General features: G+C 47.4%; 2 protein-coding genes across 3 annotated transcripts in view; one reads left to right on the forward strand and one right to left on the reverse strand.

The window, feature by feature from the left end:
- Window positions 1-241: 241 nt before the first annotated feature.
- UBIAD1 (UbiA prenyltransferase domain containing 1) lies at window positions 242-6,223 on the reverse strand. The gene is made up of 2 exons (XM_017825830.1): window positions 5,552-6,223; window positions 242-3,901 (listed from the first exon to the last, which is right to left on the reverse strand). Exons 1-2 carry the CDS (start codon window positions 6,072-6,074, stop codon window positions 3,414-3,416), a joined length of 1,011 nt encoding a protein of 336 aa, XP_017681319.1. The 5' UTR covers window positions 6,075-6,223; the 3' UTR covers window positions 242-3,413.
- A 1,279-nt stretch (window positions 6,224-7,502) lies between these two features.
- MTOR (mechanistic target of rapamycin) overlaps window positions 7,503-22,735 on the forward strand; it is a 62,591-nt gene continuing 47,358 nt past the window's right edge. The window contains exons 1-22 of one of the 2 annotated variants that reach the window (XM_017825795.1): window positions 7,503-7,542; window positions 8,570-8,732; window positions 9,111-9,219; window positions 10,510-10,742; window positions 11,094-11,294; window positions 12,007-12,141; window positions 12,631-12,906; window positions 13,218-13,326; window positions 14,157-14,343; window positions 14,534-14,662; window positions 15,258-15,502; window positions 15,667-15,882; window positions 16,520-16,725; window positions 17,234-17,356; window positions 17,696-17,785; window positions 17,871-17,963; window positions 18,469-18,603; window positions 18,829-18,958; window positions 19,140-19,390; window positions 20,242-20,283; window positions 21,398-21,484; window positions 22,032-22,199. In XM_017825795.1, coding sequence (XP_017681284.1) covers window positions 8,613-8,732; window positions 9,111-9,219; window positions 10,510-10,742; window positions 11,094-11,294; window positions 12,007-12,141; window positions 12,631-12,906; window positions 13,218-13,326; window positions 14,157-14,343; window positions 14,534-14,662; window positions 15,258-15,502; window positions 15,667-15,882; window positions 16,520-16,725; window positions 17,234-17,356; window positions 17,696-17,785; window positions 17,871-17,963; window positions 18,469-18,603; window positions 18,829-18,958; window positions 19,140-19,390; window positions 20,242-20,283; window positions 21,398-21,484; window positions 22,032-22,199 — 3,285 coding nt within the window. In that variant the 5' untranslated portion in view covers window positions 7,503-7,542; window positions 8,570-8,612. Of the gene's footprint in view, window positions 7,543-8,569; window positions 8,733-9,110; window positions 9,220-10,509; window positions 10,743-11,093; window positions 11,295-12,006; window positions 12,142-12,630; window positions 12,907-13,217; window positions 13,327-14,156; window positions 14,344-14,533; window positions 14,663-15,257; window positions 15,503-15,666; window positions 15,883-16,519; window positions 16,726-17,233; window positions 17,357-17,695; window positions 17,786-17,870; window positions 17,964-18,468; window positions 18,604-18,828; window positions 18,959-19,139; window positions 19,391-20,241; window positions 20,284-21,397; window positions 21,485-22,031; window positions 22,200-22,735 lie in introns of those variants that run through there. The other variant, XM_017825796.1, reaches the window with a different exon arrangement.

A 22,735-nucleotide genomic window follows, 5' to 3' on the forward strand; every position in this document is an offset into this window, starting at 1 on the left:
AGAACTATCCTGAAGTCTGCCATTGGTAGGAGGTGATCACTGCTACTGAACTGTTTGCCTGGTGATAGGGAAGGACAGGACTATGTGATTCACAGAAGGACTTTTACACAAAGAAGTATGATTTTTCATGCACTTATACTATAAACACGGAGGATGAAGACCCTCTTACTTCCATGAAGATGTTTTAATCCATGTGCAAAAATACACCTTGAGTAATATAAAATAATCAAACACAGCATAATTAACAGAATGACACTCAGACATTTTATTGGGTCAGAAGAAAGGCCAGGAGGTGCTTTAGGACACATTCACAGATGGGCTACAGGCCTGTTCATCTACCAGTGCAGACTCATCACACTGCAGTACAGCTCATCAAGAGAGACTGAAAGAAGTTTTTAAAGTTTATATTCAGGGAAAGTACATGGTACAGGGAGAAGAGGGGTAGGGCAAGAGACCCAGCATCCTTGTCACAAAGCAAACCAATAAATGAACCTCTCTTACTACTTAATGACTACATGTGAAGATCATTTTGGTCTAATTACATTGGTTAAGTTACCTTTTAGGTTAGTTCATATCTGAAATATTTTCTAGTACTAACTAGCTTTTTGGAAAGCACACAGAGATAAAGCACTTCTTACTTTCAAAGCTCTCTATGACAATGATGTCAGCTCAGCATCCCTGTGAGGTAGGCAAAAATCAGCTGTTTTCTGAGACACAGAGAAGTTAAATGACTTCCTCAAAGCCACACTGAAGAATGTGTTGGTTATTACAATATCCTTAAGAACCTGGAATGATACTGTTTTTCACAGACAGAGAATTGGAGGCAACCAGCATCTGCTAGTAAGGAATTACCAAATTTTCACCTTGTTTTTATTATTAAAATACTTTTAATCCCCCCCACCTTGAAAAGTGTTCCACAGACACGTATATGGACTAATGAGCTGTTTCATCTGAGTAACAAAAAGCACTGGTCCTTTCCAGCAGTAAGCAGACAACCCACCCAGGAAAGGGTAGCTAAGATACCACTAGAGTTACATACTGTATGATCATATTCCAGATCTTACAACCACTACAATTATGGTTATCAAAGACACGAGCCAAGTGTTAGTTACTTTATGGAACTCAGCTTAAGTACTCTAGTTTTTGTCAAAGGAGTAGGAAAAAAGATAACTAAAAAATAACTTCTAAACTGATAGCTATTCAAAACCAAGCTGTCATAAAATAAAGCACACAACTGCTACAAAGGGCAGGATTAACTTAATAAACCTACATATCCCCATTGCAAGGTTAACAGGTTCATCAGCTCAGCCCTTAGACCTAGAAAAGCTTTTGGTTTGCAGAAAAGTGAAGTGGGTATTGGAGCCAGGGTCTTCTTCATTCTGTAGGTCCACAAAGAAGCAACAGGAGAAACTCTGTTGTGTACGTCTGTATTGAAAACAGTTTCCAAAACCTTCTGGATATGCCCCTCCATCCACCTGAGCTGAACTTCTACATTTTCTCCTCGTGTTTCTAATCTGAAGCAGTTGCTGAAGTCCATCTCCTCTTGCCTTGTGCCCAGTCAGATTAGAGAGATCATCTGCCCAATTTTAATAAAAGATAAAACCATGGCTCATTCAACGGGCCTGCAAAGAACCCTTCCCATTGACTTCAGCTCAGCTGTAACAGCTGGGTAACACTGAATAACATAAACCCAGTCACTGAACAGCTGGACTGTGTAATCTGGTACCATCAGCTCAGCTTTGTACTGAAGTACAACCCACTAAACAGGACACTTGGCTCTTCCAGATCAACACCACCAGGGCATAACTTCCCCAGGGCAGATGCAGGGTACCACCCTGTGAGTTTATTGCTACTTTATTGCTCGTGTGTAAAAGCCCTTCAGTGGTCAGCACTGTTCCAAAGCAAGGCTGTGCTCCAGGCACCAGCAGCTCCAGTTCAACACCTGCCTCTGCTCCTCTGAGCTTTCCACAGCTCCTGCAAACAAACTTCTCACCAAAACCCTGCACACAGGAAATGAGTGTCTTTTCTCCACCACAAAAGAGAATTCCAGTTGCCACTGAGTAACAAAGTATGGATCAAATCCAGCTCTGCACTGGAAGGCACACTTTTTCCCCACTGTGTTTGGCATGTTTTTCACAGAGCTACATAACTGCTGAAACATTCAGTTCTCCGAAGGGCCACATGGACAGCAAGTGGCAAGAGCTGCAGGAGAAAATAAAGCAACACTGTAAGGAATAGAGGGGGGAAAAGAGGTGGAGAACATCCTTTCAGAGCTCTGAATCACTTAATTGTGATTCAGTGACACAAACTCTGGACTCCATTAGGAAAAATCTTGCTAATGAAACTGGTTTCTTCCTCTTTCCTGTCCTAATTTTTATGCAGAGCCAATGCAATAATCCAGATTTGGGGTTTCTAAACCTGTATATTTCTCCTTTGCTAAACTGGGCTTCTTAGAATAAGACATATTCTGGGCATCTAAATAAACCAAGAAAAACAAATGAAAAAAACCCCCACGCCTTTTTCTAAACCAAGAATTTGTTCTTCCACCCAGGTATCCACTAATCCACAGCCATTCAGAGAAAGCTCCCCTTTAACTCCAAAACTGCCATTTCTAAGCAAATGCAAAAATGGAAAACATTCGTTTTTCCACCCATTGAGGGCTTTCCAGTTGCATGGTTTGCATTTGCAGCTTCAGATTTCGTGGCAGAATACAGATTCACTGGTTTTGGCTCAAAATTTGTGCAGTGGGCTAATCGTGCTCCATTTTAGCACCACGTTCCACAGAGATTTATAACTTCGAAATTTCTAGACTATAATGAGCAAGCAACAGTTAATGAATCTAGTGCATTTCAGGGGGCTTGGAAATGAAAGCTCAACATTTGGCTAGGAAAAACAAAAAAAAATTAAAACATACAACAGAGGAACTATGTTGACAAGAGAGTGAAGTAATAGCACCTATGTTGTTGTGATGCTAAACATTTGGCAGTGTTTTCTCTTGACCACAAAGGAGCCACTGGACTCCCTGGCCATGGTAAGAAAAGAAGTGATAAAAGCAATCACTGTGCTTGTGAAGTGAACAGAGAGTTTGACTTGAGGCTCCAGCTTTCATTGAGCTGACAGTGAAAAAATTCAGTGGCAGAAGGATGAGGTTTTTTAAACATTCCTACACCTCATGTCACCTTGCTCCCCCTGAGGCAAAGCCACACAGTTCATCCCTTTTGAAGAACTGACAAATCAGTTTTATACAGTCTGCTGTACAAGCTGACCAGGACTAGAAATGGTAAAATTCACAAAGAACAGTGCGAGACAGTCTTTCCATTCTCCCCACTGTCCATAACGGGTCATTTACCCCCCAAAATCCCAAATTAACTGGCATGAATACTGGATTGTGAGGCCTGGCTCTACAGGTGGTGTCACAGCTTGGGCAGAGCCCCAGCTGGTGCCAGCGTGATGCCAAACACATAGAACAGCCCCAGGAGGAGGTTGAGCTTGGCTGTCCGCTGAGGGATTTTGTTGAAGCTCCGGCTCCGGAACTGTCTCTCCAGCGAGAAGGCCATGGGGATGGTGAGCAGCGGCAGGGCCATGCTGATGGTGTAGCGTGTGGCCAGCACACAGAAGATCAGGTAGGGCAGGAAGAGCAGGACGGTGTAGAGGATGTAGGAGAAGGTGGGGCCGATGAGGATGGCCAGGGTGACGATCCCCGCCTGCCGGTCCGACTCCATGTCCCGCGTGTTGTTGCTGTGCAGGATGGCCTCGGTGCTGAGGGCCAGGGGCACGGCGTAGAGCAGGGGGGACACCGACAGGTACCCCACCTGCACCGCGTGCGCGAACATGACGGCCAGCGGCCCGAAGGTGATCAGGATCACCACGTCCCCCAGGGCAACGTACTTAAATCCGATCCCTGCGGCAAGACACAAGAAAAGGAAGCATCACCAAACAACTCCAGTCTGACAGAAGAGAATGAATGACACGACAGATCAGCCCTTTCCCATGGGAATATGGCAAAACAACCAATGCGCATGCAGATATGGACAAGAAGCATATTATCCCTTTTTTTCCAAAGATAATGGAGGAAATGCAGCTTCTGGATTTCTCCAGTCAAACAATGTAACAGAAACCAAGGACCAAAATGAAGCATCGCCAAACATCTCCAATTTGACAGAAGAAAATGAATGACACAACATACCAGCCCTTTCCCATGGGAATATTGCAAAACAAGCAATGCACATGCAGCTATGGATAAGAAGCATATTCCTGTATCAGGAATGGTGTGGCCAGCAGGACCAGGGAAGGGATTCTTCCCCTGTACTTGGCACTAGTTAGGCCACACCTTGAGTGCTGTGTCCAGTTCTGGGCTCCTCAATTCAGGAAGGATACTGAGGTGCTGGAGCATGTCCAAAGAAGGGCAATGAGGCTGGTGAAGGGTCTGGAGCACAAGTCCTGTGAGGAGCAGCTGAAGGAGCTGGAGGGGCTCAGCCTGGAGAGGAGGAGGCTCAGGGGACACCTTATTGCTCTCTACAACTCCCTGACAGGAGGGTGTAGCCAGGTGGGGGTCAGTCTCTTCTCCCAGACAACCAGCAGTAAGACAAGAAGGCACAGCCTTAAGCTGCACCATGGGAGGTTTAGGTCGGACATCAGGAAGAAATTCTTTCCAGAGAGAGCGATTAGACATTGGAATGGGCTGCCCAGGGAGGTGGTGGAGTCACCATCCTTGGAAGTGTTTAAGAAGAGACTGGATGTGGCATCAGTGCCATGGTTTTGGTGACAAGGTGGTGTTGGGTCAAAGGTTGGACCTGATGATCTCAGAGGTGTTTTCCAACCTAGCTGATTTTGTGATAATAGGGACCAGGTTCTAATATCCATCCTCACATCTATTTCTATTTCTATTAAGTACTTATTTCTGCAAAAATTCCTACAAATAAGGTACTCCTCAGTGTGATCGTGCATACTAGAACCCAATCCTGAAGAAGGATATAAAATGCTCAGAACAAAATGCAAAACTGACAAGATTCTTTCAGAGAAACCAACACAGCTGAATGTCTGACAGTTTGAAACCGAGTTGGTTTTTCTTCTCCTAGTAATGATGTTTGTATATATCCAACACAGGAAGGCACTAAAATTATCCTCCTCTCATTAAGAACAAACATAAACTGTTCAGCATTCACAGTTAAGCTCGAGTACAGAATAACAACAAAACATTCCAAAACAAAGTAACAGTTCCACCAAAGAAAACAGGCTGCGAGGTACCCTGCTAAGGAATAGGAGATAAACATCACAAAAAGATTCAGCAATGGTTCTGATAAGCACCTACAGCCATATATGTAAATAACAATGTTTCAACACCACTTTCCAACTGAAGAACTTAGCACTTCCCACAAAAATCAACTGGAAAGAATACAAGTTTATGTACCCGTACTCCAGGAAACACCACCAAATACTTTTATGGCAGTACACTACATAGATAATTTGCATCTTCTAGAAACCTTGGACAATTCTGCTAATTCTATCACATTTACATTCAGAGTCACAGCAGACGGGACGCAGCACTTACCCCCAGTATAAAGGAAGGAGCTAGAAAGTCCTCCGAAGTAAATCAGCGCCAGGTGCTCCAGCTTGAGCGTGGAGACAGCGTAGAGCCCGGCAGCGCAGATACAGCCCACGGTGTACAGGAACACCCCAAACCGCACCACGTCCTGCGGCTCCAAAATCTGGTCCACCAACGTCCTGTCATCGCTCTTCTTGTGATCGATGCCCTTGGAGAAGTCGTAGTAGGTGTTCACCAGGTTGCCGGCGCCGTGCACGGCCAGGACGGTCACGGCGCTCCCCAGGAGCAGCCCCGGGTCCAGCGCTCCCTCGGCGCGGTAGGCGAGTGCGCTGCCCAGCGCCACGGGGGTCAGCGAGGCGCTGAAGCTCCACGGCCGCAGGGCCAGCACATAGGCCGCGCATTTGTGCCTCCAGCCGCCGGGAGCGGCCCCCTCAGCGCCCGCCAGCGCCGAGCCGCCGCCATTCCTCTCGCTCCCGCGGGGGCTCTCGGCGCTGATGCTGATCTTCTGCACCGGCTCCGCCGGCCCCATGCTCGCCCCGCCGGCTCGCAGCAGCAGCAGCAGCACCTAGAAAGGGAAGGGCCGCGCGTTATCGGGGCGGCGGGGCCCGGGGGGGGCCATGGCGACCTGAGGGGGGAAGCGGGAGCGCCGACACTACCCGCCTTACCGCCGGACCGCCCCGCCCCGTCGACCCCGCGCGAGGGGTTCCGCACCGGCCGGCACCTCCCGGCGTACACAGATTGAATGGAAAAATTAATCGGCCCGCGGCGTCACGCGCGGCGGCGAGGGGGTGACCCCGGGGCACGCGCCGGCACTGGGATTGGAGGAATCACAGGGGGCACAGAGCGCCCGCAGCCCCCGCGGCCGCTCCCAGGGCTGTCACGGGCGGCCGGACACATTTCGACGGCGCACCGCTCCCTGCGCGCATGCGCAGACCGCAGCCACACCCCGGGCGTGGGGCGGACGCGGAGGGACCGCAAAGATCGTTTAAATTCCCACCCCTGCGCCGGGCGGGGACACCTTCCAGGGACCAGAGGGCTCCGAGCCCACTCCAACCTGGCCTTGGGCACTTCCAGGGATGGGGCAGTCACAGCTGCTCTGGGCAACCTGCGCTAGGGCCTCACCACCTTCACGGCGAAAAATGTTTTTCTGATATCTAATCTAAATTTTCCCTCTTTCAGCGTTCCCCCTTGTCCTGTCACTACAGTTCCTGAGGAAGGGTCCCTATCTGGCCTCCTTGTAGTCCCCTTCAGGTTCTGTAAGGCTGCCCTGAGGTCTCCACACAACCTTCTGTTCCTTCCATAGGGGAGGTGCTCCAGTTCCCATCTCTTCCCTCCAGCGTGTGACGGCACCACACAGCTCGGTGTCACTTGCTGACGGTGCCTCAGTCAAACCGTCCATATCGCCGACAAAGCTGTTGAGCAGCATCGGCCCCACACGACCCCCGAGGGACCTCTGTCCTCACTGATCTCCACGTGGACAAAGAGCCGCTGACCGCAGTGCGGCCGAGCAGCCAGTTCTTTATCCATCCGTCTAATCCCTGCCTGTGCAGCGCAGAGCCCGGGACGGCGGCGTGTGGGCTGTGCGGACAGCGCCGAACGCCCCGCACCAGCCGGTGCAGACGCTGCCGGCGACCCCGCACACCCCCCGCGCTGCAGCCCCGCCATGGCGGGCGCCGCAAGGAAGGGCGGAAGCCGGCGTCTGGGGGGTGGGCCTAGAGAGCCAGTGCAGCCTTTCTATTCGTCACACCTACTGCCACTCACCACGCCTGGCTCTATGATTGGTCAACAGGCGACTGTCCTTGCCGTTCCTTGGGCTAAGGGGCGGGGCTGCGAGCGCCCCTTCCCTTTCGCTCTTTTTCTATTGGCCAGAGTCCACGCTCATCACGGCGTTCCCGGGCGCCCATTGGCCAGCGGGGGCCGGCCGGCGCGGCGGGCGCGGCGGCGGGGCGGGCGCGGGGCCCGGAGCGGGGGAGCCGGCGGGGCCGGGGCGGCGGCGGGTGAGTGAGAGAGTGACTGGGAGTGCGCGGCGGTGCCTCCCTCCCCTCGGCATCTCCTCCCCTTCCCCTCGCCTCCCGCTGCCCGCCCGCAGCGCCCCGCCCGAGCCCCCGGCGCCGTGGCGGGGCCCAGGCTCAGCCTTCCCTCAGCGCCGGCCTGCAGAGCCCCCCGGGCGCGGGCCTGGCGGGTCCTGCTGCCAGCGCGGCCGTGAGGGAGCCCCGGGCAGGGACACCGGGCAGCGGCGACGGGCAGCACCCCCCCGGCTTCTCCCGCGCCCGGAGGATCCTCTCCCGGGTCCCACCCCACGCTGCGATCCCTGTGGACCTCTGGGGAATGCTTAGGGAGAAGCAGTGGAAGTTTTGGTGTCAGTGCTCGGTTTGGGCTTATGTAATATGAAAATAGCGGGGCGGGGGGTGGTGTCAAGCCTCTCAAATGCTCTTGGTGTAAAGAAAGACCCCTGAGAAAGTTTGGTTGTGTGTTGCGGTAGGAGAGCCCCGATTGCAGGGGTTGGTGTTGCTATAAGTGGACTTGCCATCTGTAAATATCTGCTGGAGGATGTAATGCTTGCCAGGCCCTGAGTGCTGAGTCTTCCTTGTGTTGGCATAACACTGGGATTTCCGTGGACAAACTTGGATGGAAGTGTTCAAGGAGGAGTGGTCTAATCCTGGGAATGATTGTGCCTACTTCATGTGGGCTAATTGCAAACCCCAGTCTGACTCTGCTCTTTTTCAGCTGTTGCATGACCATTGATTTAGAATTAGATCACCATGGGGCACCTGACCTGCTGCAGTGTATTTTGGTGTTTGAGGAACTGGAGAGCAAATAGGCTGGGGATCAGGATACGTGGTGATACAGTTTTATCACGGGCCTAAGGAATATACTCATTTCCTGTAATTTTATGCTCTGCTGGCACAGCATCCCTGCATGCCATAGGATGTGTGCTTTGAAAACAGGCGGCAGGAGCAGCCTCAAGGAAGAAGCTCAGGTTTTTCAATTCAAGCACTAAAAAAAAAACGTGTCTCTCTGAAGAACTTGCAGGACTGGATGCCCCCGGGCCCCACCTGCCACCACCATGTCGGGCACCGTGTCCATCCTCCAGCAATTCGCCAATGGCTTGAAGAGTCGCAGCGAGGAGACGAGGGCCAAGGCTGCCAAGGACCTGCAGCACTATGTCACCATGGAGCTGCGGGAGGTGAGTGCTGCAAATGGGATCATTCCTCCCTGTGTGTCCTCTGAGGGCTGGGTGCTCTGGCAAGGGAGGTTTTTGGAAGGTGGAGCCTGGTCTCAGAGAGGAGAGGGGGCACAGCAGGGAGCTTATCTTTGCCCTAGCGTGCAGAAGTGGTGAGTTGGTGACACAAATGGGTGGTCAAGCACCACAGAATATCCAGAATAAATAAACTTACTGCGTCCAGGGCACAAAAAAGAGATGCTGGTTTTAGTTTGTAATGGGTGGTTGATTTAATTTCTTTCTGTTTTAAGTGATTTAAGAAGTGTTGTCTTTATAGAGGTTTTGGGGGCAGGAAGGAGGGAGAGAATGCTGAAAGCTGATTTGATCTTTTTGCTTTTACAGATGAGTCAGGAAGAATCTACCAGGTTCTACGATCAGCTGAACCATCACATATTTGAGCTGGTCTCTAGCTCTGATGCAAATGAAAGGAAGGGTGGCATTCTGGCTATAGGTGAGTGAAAGGGCTTAATGCCTCTGGTGAGATCTCTCTCTTCAGAGACAGATTTTCAAAAGGAGTGAGCTCTTATACTCAGGGCCTGATGTCTGACTGCTCAGTAGGCTCATTGCTGGGCTCTCAGAATCTGTCTGAAGTGTCAGCATGGGAGCTGCTGAGTGCTGAGAGTGGCTGAAAACCTGGTGCTTAATAGGCCCTGAGCTTCTCTGGGAGGGGAGCATCAAATGTGAGTGCTGAGCATGTGAAAATTCTGTTCTGGAGCTCAGCTGCAAACACTTTGTTCTACCCATTTATATGTATCAGAGTGCGCTGCCTTTCTCAGATCTTTTCTCTGTGGGGAGGCTGATTCTTGTTATTTAAATTTACCTGTCTCCATAACAGCAGCTTCCATCCCTGGGAAGGGCTCACCAAGCTGCTCTGGTTCTGATCAGCTGCTCCGGTTCTGATCAGCTGCTCCATCAGTGGCTCTGGTTGTGTGTTCACTGTGAGGTGGCAGAGCTGCATCTCTTGGGGAAGTCAGCTTGCATAAATACTTCACCTTCCAAGCAAGTGGCCTGTGTTGTAGCAGTTACTTCTTTAACAACCACAGGAGGTGTTTATGGTTTAGGCTCACAGAGCTAATCATCCAATCCCAACATGTTTGAAGACAGTGAAAGTCCCTTAACTAGAGAGATATCTGTTGACTTTACCTGATCTTGAGGTGATGGTATCACTTCAAAATTGTTTCTGTGAGTTTAGTGCTGTTGAAAGGTGCTGGCTTGACACTCCTGGACACTGATGCCTTCTTTGTCTACAGAGCAGGTACAACCCAGGCACTGGCAGTGAAAGCTTCTGCCACACTGCTGCCTGATGAAGTGCTTCCATCCTGGCCAGGACAGACTATCTCTAGAGCTGAAGGGGAGAGCATTTCCTTGGTCCATTCAGCCTTTGACTTCTCTCCTGAGGCAGACCAGCCATAATAGTTGCATGTGGATGGATGCCTTTCTGTTGAGAATGGGTCTGTGATCTCAGGGTGGATATTTTTTTTCTCTTTTAAAACTAAAAATGTGCAAAATCTATGAAGCTACTGAATGTGTTTTCCTGCTCGCTCAACAAGTTCCAGCTCAAAAGAATGGTGACCCTTTCCTATTGCTTGAATATGTTTTTTTTTCTTTGTGAGGTGTTAATGGGAATCTTAAGGAATGGATAGGGAACACTAACTCTCATCCAGGGAGATGACTCTCATACCTGCTGTCTGCCTCGCTGACTGTTAAGGAGAACCTACAGCATTGCTCCCTCTCTCTGCAGCGAGCCTCATTGGTGTGGAAGGAGGTAATGCCACCCGAATTGGCAGGTTTGCCAACTACCTGAGGAACCTGTTGCCATCCAACGACCCCGTGGTGATGGAAATGGCCTCCAAGGCCATCGGGCGGCTGGCGATGGCTGGAGACACCTTCACAGCGGAGTACGTGGAGTTTGAGGTGAAACGGGCTCTGGAATGGCTGGGAGCTGACAGGAACGAGGGGCGAAGACATGCAGCTGTAAGTGATCTTTTTGTTGTCCTCGCCTGTTTTGGAACGGGACGGCTGGGATTAGAGAACAGTGGTGGGAGATGTGCACACAGAGAGCTGCGGAAAAGCTCTGGGAATCTCTGAGGGTCTGAGGTGCTCTCTTGGCAGATAGTGCTGCCTCATTGCTTTTACCTTAGCCCAGTGACTAAAGAAGGCTGAGATGTGTGTTCCGATGTGTAGGAACTGTAAAAGTGGAGCTGGAAACAGTCAAACTCACAGATATCGACAGTCTAAATAAATGATACTACGCTCTACGAGTTACGGGGTTTGTCTCTGGGTGCTCATCCTCCAGATTGTTCCTGTTTCCCTCCCCACCTCCAGGTTCTTGTCCTGCGGGAGCTGGCAATCAGCGTGCCCACCTTCTTCTTCCAGCAAGTGCAGCCGTTCTTTGACAATATATTTGTGGCTGTGTGGGATCCCAAACAGGCCATCCGAGAGGGAGCTGTGTCTGCCTTAAGAGCCTGCCTTATCCTCACCACGCAGCGGGAGCCGAAAGAGATGCAGAAGCCCCAGTGGTACAGGGTAAGAAAACGGCTTCGTTTTGAAGCAGCCCCTCATAGTGCAATGCAGATGGTCAAGGGCCAGTTTTCAGAAGAGCTGGCTAAGCTAAGAACCTGTGTCAGCTTTGTCAGGAGAAAACTGCCTCCCCTTGAAAGGGTTGAAAATATGACGGGTTCCAAAATGAGTAGTTGCTTTAATGCACTCTAAAAGTAAGAAGGAGACTTAACTCCTTCAAGAATCAATTGCTTTGTCTGTGGCTCATTTTCAGCTGTTAAACCTGACCTAGTTTTAGAGCCATGCAGTCATCTATCTATTGTCATCTCTTACCAGCAGATGGTTTTATTGGTGCAAATAAAACCTAAATGAGAAACGTGAGAATTCTTTGGCCTGAACCTTTGCTTTGCTGCCATTGTCAAGCTTCACGATATCAAATAAGTTTTGGGCCTTGCAGTCAAATGTTGTGAACTTGGATTCCTTATAATCAAATAAGTGCTGATGGAGTTTATACTATGCTGTTTGATTAGTGCTGTTGAAAATGCTTTACAGCACAGTCTACAACTTTGGGGGTGAATCTGAATTTTGTTCTGTTGTAGTTCTGTTATTACTCAGTTGAGGTTTGTGGCTACTGTTGGAAAATTCAGGGCATCAGTAACTCTTGACTGGCAGTGCTACTTTGTTTCCACAGGCTCTGTTTCTGCATTATCACTGAGATTTCTTTGCTTTTCCCCCCAAGCATACATACGAGGAGGCTGAGAAGGGCTTTGATGAGACTTTGGCCAAAGAGAAAGGAATGAATCGTGATGACCGAATCCACGGTGCCTTATTGATCCTCAATGAGCTAGTGAGAATCAGCAGTATGGAGGGAGAGGTGAGCAAAGGAACAAGTTGGGGATCATAGGGATTGATTGATTGACAGTGTGTAGCAACTCTGCAGTCTGTGGATTGATTGATTGACAGTGTGTAGCAACTCTGCAGTCTGTGGAAATATCCCACTGTGTTTGCAATGGGGTTGTTGGGCAGAAAAGTCATCTGAACGTGGAGTCAGAGCATTGATGATTACAAATCGAAGCGTGTCAGAGAAATGACAGGGACAAGTTTGGGCTGAGGTTGTGTTAAGCTCTGATGGAAAGGCTGTTAACTGGATTAATTACAATGAAAAAGAATTTTCTATGGAATGAGGACTCTGTTGCATGTTAGATACCCAAATATTTTTAGTGGGTTTTTGCTCAGTTGATGTTTTACAGCCATTTGGATATCAATTACACAGGATGCTGCTCAGGAGATTTGGGTAGCACTCTGCTGGGAGTAACTTATTCAGCTACTTTTTATTTTTTTAATGCTCTTCTGCTTTGTCCAGCGCCTTAGAGAGGAGATGGAAGAGATCACTCAGCAGCAGCTTGTGCATGACAAGTACTGCAAAGACCTGATGGGCTTCAGTACCAAACCTCGGCACATCACTCCCTTCACGAGCTTCCAGTCTCTTCAGCCCTCCCAGTCCAATGCTTTGGCTGGTCTCCTGGGGTACAGTGCTCACCAAGGAATCATGGGGTTTGCAACCTCTCCTGTCCCAGCAAAGTCTACTTTGGTAGAAAGTCGATGCTGCAGGGATCTGATGGAAGAGAAGTTTGATCAAGTAAGTGTTCATTCTTCAACTTGTCTACCAATGTTCACAGCATCTGTTCTGGCAGAGCAATTGTCCTGTGTCCTTACTTAGCAGGCAATACTGCCTGGTGCTGAATTGAGCCTTCAAAACTCAATAATTATATGTATCCTGGCTTTGTCATTGTCTTGGAGCAAGTGATTTACTTCCTTTGGAAACAGCCTTAATTATCCATCTTTCTGATGGACTCTGAAGCCAAATGCCAGTAGAATGCCTAAAAGCACCCAGGTAATAAACATTTGTGCCAATGGCCATCCTTCTAAGCCCAATCTATCTCCTCTCAGGTCTGCCAGTGGGTTCTCAAGTGCAGAACCAGCAAAAATTCTTTGATCCAGATGACGGTTCTCAATCTCCTCCCGCGGCTGGCAGCTTTCCGTCCTTCGGCATTCACAGGTGACAAGACAGATGGTTGGATGTTAGAAATGCTGCTGAGATTGGGCTGGAAAGTGTCCAGCTCTCTTTGGTCCAGATGAGCTTGTGCAGGCAATGCAGCAGACCAAATGTGGTGCTTGTGAGATGAGCACATTGCTCTGTGGGAGGACAGTCTTTTTTTTCTGAATAAGTGTGACTTGATAGCTGATGCCAAAATGTTGCTCTGATGAAGAAAATAGATTGAAACTATTGTCTGAATGCTGTGATCAATACCAAAACACATAGAACCTCCTTTTTTTTTTTTTCCCTCAGTATGTCAGACTTAGAGTAGAATTCTGCTCTCTTGCTCCCCCTTAGTGTATCCCAAATATCATCGGAGTTCTCTTCCTTTTTCTCTGTTGCACGTGCTAGGAAATAACAAGCAAAAATGGGAAATACCTGCCACCTTAAAAGCAGTTCAGTTGATTTATCAAGCAAGTTTAGGAGAGTATCAGAGTTGGAGATAAGCTGTTCTCAGTGGGTTGGAACAATCTTTCTGTTGTTTTTCCAAATTTCCAATGCATCACTATAAAATCAAAATGCTTGGATTTCATTTGTGTTTAAAACCTGTTACAATGGGGCTTTTCAATAGCTCTTTTATTTTGGCGATTTTTCTTTTTAAAAACAAAGCCTTCTGTGGTTATAATTTTTATTATAGGGTGACATAGGTTTGCCAATGATCATGTCAGCAAATTTAATATGACTGTGTCTGTTCCCTAGTTTTACACTTGTAACAGTTTGGTTGCAAATATGATGCAACTGTATAAACGTAAATGAATTCTAATATGTGTATTGTTTTCTCTTGTGGGCAGCTGATCAGTATCTTCCAGACACCATGAATCATGTTCTCAGCTGTGTGAAGAAGGAGAAGGAGAGAACAGCAGCCTTCCAGGCCTTGGGTTTGCTCTCTGTGGCTGTGAGGTCTGAGTTTCAAGCTTACCTGCCAAAAGTCCTTGAAATCATAAAAGCAGCTCTTCCCCCGAAGGATTTTGCCCACAAGTAAGTATGTGAAAGTTGGAGAAAGAAATTGAAACACCTGTTCTTTGAATAGTTTTTGTGATGTGGGATTAAGTTATTGTATTAAAATCAGAAGTTATTTCTGTAAGGCTGATAACGCAGAATAGGATGAGGAAAGGTGTTTGAAAAATATTAGCTCCTCCTAACGAACTTCTATGTGATCCCTTTCCAGGAGGCAGAAATCTGTGCAGGTTGATGCCACAGTCTTCACCTGCATCAGTATGTTGGCCCGAGCCATGGGACCCAGTATCCAGCAGGACATCAAAGAGCTTTTGGAACCTATGCTGGCTGTGGGCCTGAGGTAAGAACAAGGCACAGGAACGTATTTTCCTGCTAGCCACAGGATGGCATTGTTGGCCCTACAGAATGAGACCTTAGGAGTCTTCAGATTGAGAAGGAAGATCATTGCTTTTAAGTGATCTTTCAGAAGATTAGTGTAGCTGTTTCAGAAGAATATCCTATTTGAAGTGTTAGTGTGTCTGTTCAGTTACTTAAGAGCATTGGTATCTTTCACCCTTTCAAGCTTTAGTATGGGAGGGTGTGGAGAAAATATCCAGGTAGCACAGAGCTGTTTAAATTACAACAATGTTGCCACCTGGAAGTGAATTGAGTTGCTTTTTTATTTAAAAAGCACAAGTGTAACGAAGCACTTAGATTTGTAACTGTTGTAGCAGTGTGTGCTGAGATCCTGGCAGTTTGCTCACCACGTTGGTACAGGAAGGTCATGATGTGCCTGAGTTCACACAAGGCCCCTGTGCTCTGCTGGCAGGTCTTGCTGTCATGTGTGAGTGTCCACTATTATCTTCTGATGGGCAAAGACATAACTAAACAAAAAGGGGAAATATGCCCCTCATTGCTCCTGCCCTAATGACTCTCTGCCTGACTCTTGCCCTCAGCCCTGCTCTGACGGCTGTGCTGTACGACTTGAGCCGCCAGATCCCCCAGCTGAAGAAGGATATCCAGGATGGGCTGCTGAAAATGCTCTCTCTTGTTCTGATGCACAAGCCCCTGCGACATCCAGGCATGCCAAAGGGCCTTGCCCACCAGCTTGCCTCCCCCAGCCTCACCAACATCCCAGAGGCCAGTGATGTGGGGAGCATCACCCTTGCCCTTCGCACACTCGGCAGCTTTGAGTTTGAAGGTGAGATGAAATAAGGGAGTGGGGGCCGAGGGGTATGGGATGTGACACTGGAGCAGTGGGGTTGAGTATAAGCAGCAGGAAGACTCTGAGAGCACTCCTGTCCTGTGGTAAAAGTGGTAATGGAGGTGTAAGCCTGTGTTTAACTCCCATCTTCCTCTCTGCAGGCCACTCTCTGACGCAGTTTGTCCGGCACTGCGCAGACCACTTCCTGAACAGCGAGCACAAGGAGATCCGCATGGAAGCCGCCCGCACGTGCTCTCGCCTGCTCACCCCCTCCATCCACCTCATCAGTGGCCATGCCCATGTGGTCAGTCAGACAGCAGTGCAGGTCGTGGCCGATGTCCTCAGCAAGCTGCTCGTGGTTGGAATAACCGACCCAGGTTGGTGTGGGGTTCGGAGAGAAGGGTTCTCCTACCACGTGATAATTTTGTTATCATGATGATGTTAAGGTTGTTATGGAATTTGAACATATTTGCCACTAAGTTAAGCTGTCGTTCTTTATAAATTACAGAGAAGTCTCCTAATTTCTCTTCCCAGATCTTGATTTTTGAAGTATGAATAGAACAATAGTGCAAAACGCTCCAACTGTGCCCTTGGTAATCCTTTGAACTAGGTAGAGCCCTGAGACTTCTTTTGCTGTTGTTCTGGGTCATGACCTCCAAATTTATCATTTTGAGAGGGATTGGCCCCTTCTGTTGAATCTTCCTACTTGGTTTTTTTTGTTCTGTCAGTTGAATTCATCTCAGGTTACCATGTTGCATCTGGAAGTGCCACTTGCAGGTGCAAGAGATTGGCACTTCACAGACCTGGTTATTGGGGCAGTACTGAGCAGCAGAGTTTGCTGACCTGACCCATCCTGTTTCTCATGGGTAAAACACTGAAGTAGTGTCTCACTCTGGGGAAGCTCTTGGCATTTCCCTGAGATTGTAAAGTTTCTTTGAGGATGGTTTGTGAACAAGGCAATAAGATGAACAGGAGTTTACTCACATTTAAAGAGAAACAAACGTGTTCTTGCAGACCCTGACATCCGTTTCTGTGTGTTGGCTTCCCTGGACGAGCGGTTTGATGCTCACCTTGCCCAGGCAGAGAACTTGCAAGCTCTCTTTGTGGCCCTGAATGACCAAGTGTTTGAAATCCGAGAGCTGGCCATCTGCACTGTGGGGCGCCTGAGCAGCATGAACCCTGCCTTTGTCATGCCTTTCCTGAGGAAGATGCTGATCCAGGTAAGGAACAGGGATGTCTGATGCTGATCCAGGTAAGGAACAGGGATGTCTGCAGGGAAAATAGGGTACTTGGTGTTGGAGCTAAGGTGGTGTTAAAGAACTGGAGTATCTGGCTGTAAAAGTGTGGAGAGTGGGGGAATATTTCCCTTTTGGAAAACAGCTATTGCCCAGCTTAGCAGGTTTGAGCAAGTCTTTAGTGATGGATGTTTGGAGTGAAGCTCTATGGATGTATTAGGAAAGGGTAGCAGTTGTTATTTCATGCAGGAGTGCCTTCCACCTGTGTTGAAGAAGAATGTTCTGTGGTGCTTTTAGGTGGTACCACTTCATAAACATAGATGGTTTTGGAGCCATCTATTCAATTTTATGCTAATTTATTTTGTCTTCATTTAGACATAAATTACTCGATGGAGTGAAATGTAGAGCAAGTGCTGAGTTTATAACAGAGGAGAAGAAAATGCAAAGAATTTTTGCCTTCCAAGTTTTCACGCTTCCATCATTTCTCATGCAGATCCTGACAGAGCTGGAACACAGTGGTGTTGGCAGGATTAAAGAGCAAAGTGCCAGGATGTTGGGTCACCTGGTTTCTAACGCTCCACGCCTCATTCGTCCCTATATGGAGCCCATCCTTAAGGTAAACTTTCTACATTTCCTGGAGACTTGGGAATGAGATGACATGGCAGGTGGTTACGTGACCCTCAGAAGCTGAAGTTCTTTTGCTTCATCATAGCAGGAAAAAACTAGATTGGTGGAGACGTTACCCACAGTCCTGCATGTAGGGGACAGTGTAGCCCAACTTGATCCTGGTTTTGCATAAAGTTTGTCACATAAAAGTTTCCTTTACAGTTGAAATGCTCACCATGATGCAAGTTGAGCCCCCGTGGGGTCCATTTCAGATGTAAAGAAAAGGAAAGATAATTTCGAGTACTCTTTTAAACAAATTCTGATTTGTTTTGTTCTCTGACACCCATAGGCACTGATTGTGAAGCTGAAAGACCCTGATCCAGATCCAAATCCGGGTGTGATTAACAATGTCCTGGCTACCATAGGGGAGCTTGCACAGGTGGGAATACTGCAGGTACCTCTTTGCCATGCTTGTAAAGGTTTTGGCAATGCTGGATTAAGGACTGATTTTTGTCTTTCAATAGGTCAGTGGGCTGGAGATGAGGAAGTGGGTGGATGAGCTCTTCATTATAATTATGGACATGCTACAGGACTCCTCCCTGCTGGCTAAAAGACAAGTGAGTGTTTACAACTGCACTAAACTTGACAGCTGCTGTGACCAGAGCTGTAACAAAATATCCCTGTGTTCCATCATAGCTGCTAAAATGAACCATTAAATCACTAAGTCTCTGGTGGAGTCACAGTGATGGCACACAGGTGAGGGATTGCAGTGCCTGTCTGTTGAGATATAGCACAGAGCTGTTCAAGGAAAAAGAAGGAAAAAAAGAAAAGCTGCTTTTATTGGAAGGCTTGGACTCACTGAATTGAATGCTTATTTGAATTAGACCTCTGAGTGAGGGCAGTTGTGGCAGTCAAAGTCTCAACAGATTTTTGATTACCACTTTCTTCACTATTGCTTATTGAAAAATGCTCTTTATAGAGGTTTTGGAACCATGGACTGTGGTTTGCACTGTGATCTTAAAGTGCTCCAAGAAACTTTACAGAAGTTGAATGATTGATGGATCAAAAGATGTAATAAATTCCCTGATGAAAACTAATCTTCTCTGGGCTTGATTTTTCCAGGTGGCTCTCTGGACACTGGGACAGCTTGTGGCCAGCACTGGTTATGTGGTGGAACCATACAGGAAATACCCAACTTTGCTGGAGGTGCTTCTGAACTTCCTGAAGACTGAGCAGAACCAGGGCACCCGTAGGGAGGTATGAACATGAACCTGCCACACTTAGAAAAGCTTTTTGGAGAGAGAGCTGTCAGATAAATGTGTCTGCATAGATTTGGGGCGGGGAGGGAGAGGTCATTGTTGCGCCCGATCATAATACAATGAGCAGAATTAGGAGGGTGAAAGTGTTGAGTCAGTGAAATGACCTCCAGCAGCTGAATGGAAGGCATTGATTTTTTTTTATTTTTGGTTTCTGTCTTACCAGGCTATCCGTGTGTTAGGGCTGCTGGGTGCTTTGGACCCTTACAAACACAAAGTGAACATTGGCATGATCGACCAGTCACGGGATGCTTCAGCCGTCAGCCTTTCAGAGTCCAAATCCAGCCAGGACTCTTGTAAGCACCTGAATTCCTTTCAGATAAATAGCTTTATGATCTGCAAACAGATCTTGGCTCTTTCCTTGTTGCTTTGTTTTGTTTTGAAGAGTTTGCCTCCTCTTCTTAGCAAATTATTGCCCCTGCACCCATATTCAAGACCATTTAATGCAGAGCTGTGACACTGCCTTCTTTCTCCTAGCGGACTATAGCACCAGTGAGATGTTGGTGAACATGGGGAACCTCCCTCTGGATGAGTTCTATCCAGCTGTCTCTATGGTGGCACTGATGAGAATTTTCCGAGACCAATCCTTGTCCCAGCACCACACCATGGTGGTCCAGGCCATCACCTTTATCTTCAAATCCCTTGGGCTGAAGTGTGTGCAGTTCCTGCCCCAGGTCATGCCAACGTTCCTTAATGTAATACGGGTTTGTGATGGTGCCATCCGAGAGGTGAGTGTCCCAGGGGCCGCTCCTTCTTCCTGTTCCACTGCCCGAAATTGAGAATCCATTCCTTTGAAGAGAATGTACCTGGCTTTGGGCATTGCTGTGCTGTGTGTTGCTGCCAAGCATGCTGCAGAAGTGAGGTTCAGCTTTGCTTTTTCCCTCCTGTGAGCCTTTAGTAGAATATCGAATGGAAACCATTTCCCTGCTTCTTGTTGGAACAGCTGCTTCTGAGCATAATCCTTAGAAGGCTGATGTTTGATTCTGTGTTTTCATCAAGCTGGTCTTGTTCAGCAAAACAGCCTGTGAAGCTTCCAGAGCTTTCAGTGATCTCTGTGTTAATGTGCTTTTGCAAACAGTGTTATTAAATAATAGAGGTCGATGCTTCAAATTTCTGGTGCAGCCATGTACTTTGGCTCATCCCTGAGAAGGAAAATTCAATTTGATACAGTCTGCTAACATTCAGAGCAGCGTGGGTGGTGATTCCACAGCAGTGCTTTCTCTTCCTTCCCACTTAAGTTACAGTTTTAGAAGGAAATGAGAGCTGTGTGAAGATAATAATGGGACTTAAGGTTCGCCTCACCAGAGATGGCTGCTGTTTGCCAAGGCTTTTCCTCAGGCAGCTGGAATCTCTAGGGTGGGAAGGGCAGTTTGTACTCACTGCTGCTGTGTTTTATGTGGGATGGGTGCTCCCTTAGAATCCCAACCCTGCTATAGAACCACTGTTTTCTCCCAGACTGAACTACTCAGATTGGAAGGAAACCACCTCACACGCCTGGGTTGGCCGAGCTCCTAGACCTGACTGATCTAACTTGCTTGAAAGCTATGCAGTTGTGCACACTCTGTTTAAAAATTTTCAGGTAAAAGAAGATGGTGAAAGTGTACTGGGGAGAAGAGCTGAGGTGGGTAAGCGTGACACTAAAGCCTGAAAGAGGCAGGTCCTTGTCCTGTATGTTAAACATCCTCTCACTACACCAAAGGAAAGGCACAGTACGGGAGCTCAGGGTTCAGTTTTGGTAAATGTAGGTGTACTGCTCTCACTAAAGAAGCTGATGTGGTTTCTTACTTAGTTCTCACAAAAATGTTATCTCTTTTTCTGAGCTCCACTTTGTATTTTGTCACTGTAGTCTTCAAAAGCTGCATGAAGAAATGAAATTTAATATACGATAACTTACATTTTCCTATTTTCCTAGAGGAAAAAAAGGCTATATATACATCAAAGCAATTTAGCCTACATGATTTCATACCAGTTTAAAGAGTAAATTCATTGTCATGATCAAGAGTTTGTGGCAAAAGAAATTGCAATACTGCCATAGTATATCTGAATAAAACTGTCTCAGTCAAAATTCTTCTTGGTGGTGAAGAATGGATGGTGCAATCAACCATCTTTAAAAAAAAGTCGTATTTCTGGCAAGGACCTAACTGTGTTCCCCAGTAACTTTTCACCAGTATATCTTGGTGGGGATGGGAAAGAGTACAGAAAGAATGTGTGCCAGTTTGGTTTGCAGGCAGGGGGAAAAGACTAGGGGCTAAATTTTTGAAAGCATCCTCCAAACCTCAAATACAAGGCTCTGTAGTTGTTTGTGCTTGCAAGTCTGTTCCGCCACTGTCGATTTGCTGGCACGTTATAAACCATTACTTGTGTGCTTGACTGTCTGATGCTTTGAGCTCCCTTTTATGCAAGTTGGGGGGGAACCCAACCACTAAACCCAAAACCACTTTTCTTCCCCACCCCACTCCACAAAAAAAAAAAAAAAAAAAAAAAACCCCCAAAAAAACCAACCAAAAAACAAATACTCAGGGGAGAAAAAAAAAAACAAACCACAAAATGCCACCAAACCCAAACTGCTGAGCTGAAGCTGCCAAGAATTTAGCCCCAGATTTTGAGCATATAGGAGCTGTGCATGCTGTTTGTTTGGTAAATGAGCTTGCAATTGCCTGTGAAACACCGTTTACCCAGTGTGTCTTTGATATTTGAATAAGCTACATTGATCATGGCACGTTTCTTCCTTCCAGTTCCTGTTCCAGCAGCTGGGAATGTTGGTGTCCTTTGTGAGAAGTCATATTCGGCCCTATATGGATGAAATTGTCACCCTTATGAGAGTGAGTACAGTCTTCAAGCCAGCATTTTACTGTCAGAAAAAATAGACAGTGTTTTTGTCATTATCAAATGTATCAATTACTTCACATGAAGTGCAGGATTGCATGTATTTGAAGTAACAACTGTATTTTGAACTAGCATGTTATTTGAACAATAATATACATTATTACCAGCACCTGCAATAAGAGCCAGCTCCAGGTTCTGCTGGTGACTGAGTTCTTTTCAGTGCTTGGATTTTGTGCACTTGCTACTTTCAGGAACGTAGTTTTAGCAAGAGATGCCTGGAGTTCATAAATAGGTGTCATTTCACTTAATTTTCACTTGCTGTTTGCAAAGGCTTAGAAGGATTAGGAAAAAATCAGTTGCCCAGAGGTTGTTTTTATCAACTATAAATATAGTGAAGGTGCAGAGTGTTTTAACACCAGACAGTATAGCCCTTGCCTGCAATATTAAACTTTTCTAGAGACTGTCTCCTACAGTTTGCTTTTCTTGTAATCAGTTGAAGAACTGCTGAATATTTTTTTTTCCCTTTTTTTCTTCCTTCTGTAGGACTTCTGGGTCATGAACAACTCCATACAGAGCACGATTATCCTACTTATTGAGCAAATTGTGGTAGCTCTGGGAGGTGAATTCAAGCTCTACCTGCCCCAGCTCATTCCTCACATGTTACGGGTCTTCATGCACGACAACAGCCAGGGGCGCATTGTCTCTGTCAAGGTCAGTGGGGGTTGCAGCAGCTGCTGGATTTGGGTACTGCCCAGGCAGGTACATGCCCAAAATGCCATGCTCAGCAGGGCTCCTTGCCTGTGTGTTGCAAGCAAATGGGACCCAGTGGCCTCAGCAGTGGCTTGGTGTGAAATGATGCAGACAGCACTTTAAAGTGCAGGGTTGAAGCAGCTTCTCACTGGGTACTGACTTGTTTAAAATGGATCTTGTCTGTGATTTTGAGTCATTTGACTTTGGGTTATTTGGGTCAAAGGAGGTGATTCTCTTCCTCTACTCTGCTCTTGTGGGACCCCACCTGGAGTACTGTGTCCACCAGTTACACAGTCCTGGTGTCCCCAACATAAAAAGGACATGAAATAGTTGGAGCAAGTCCAGAGGAGGCCACGAAGTTGATAAGGGGACTGGAGCACCTCCCCTCTGGACACAGGCTGAGGAATTTGAGACTGTTTAGCCTGGAGAAGAGAAGGTTGCATGGAGACCTCAGAGCACTTCCCAGTGTCTTAAGGGGGTCTATGGGGAAGCCAGAG

The sequence above is a fragment of the Lepidothrix coronata genome, unplaced genomic scaffold (genome assembly GCF_001604755.1).
Source record: "Lepidothrix coronata isolate B3197 unplaced genomic scaffold, Lepidothrix_coronata-1.0 Scaffold122, whole genome shotgun sequence".
NCBI lineage: Eukaryota > Metazoa > Chordata > Aves > Passeriformes > Pipridae > Lepidothrix > Lepidothrix coronata.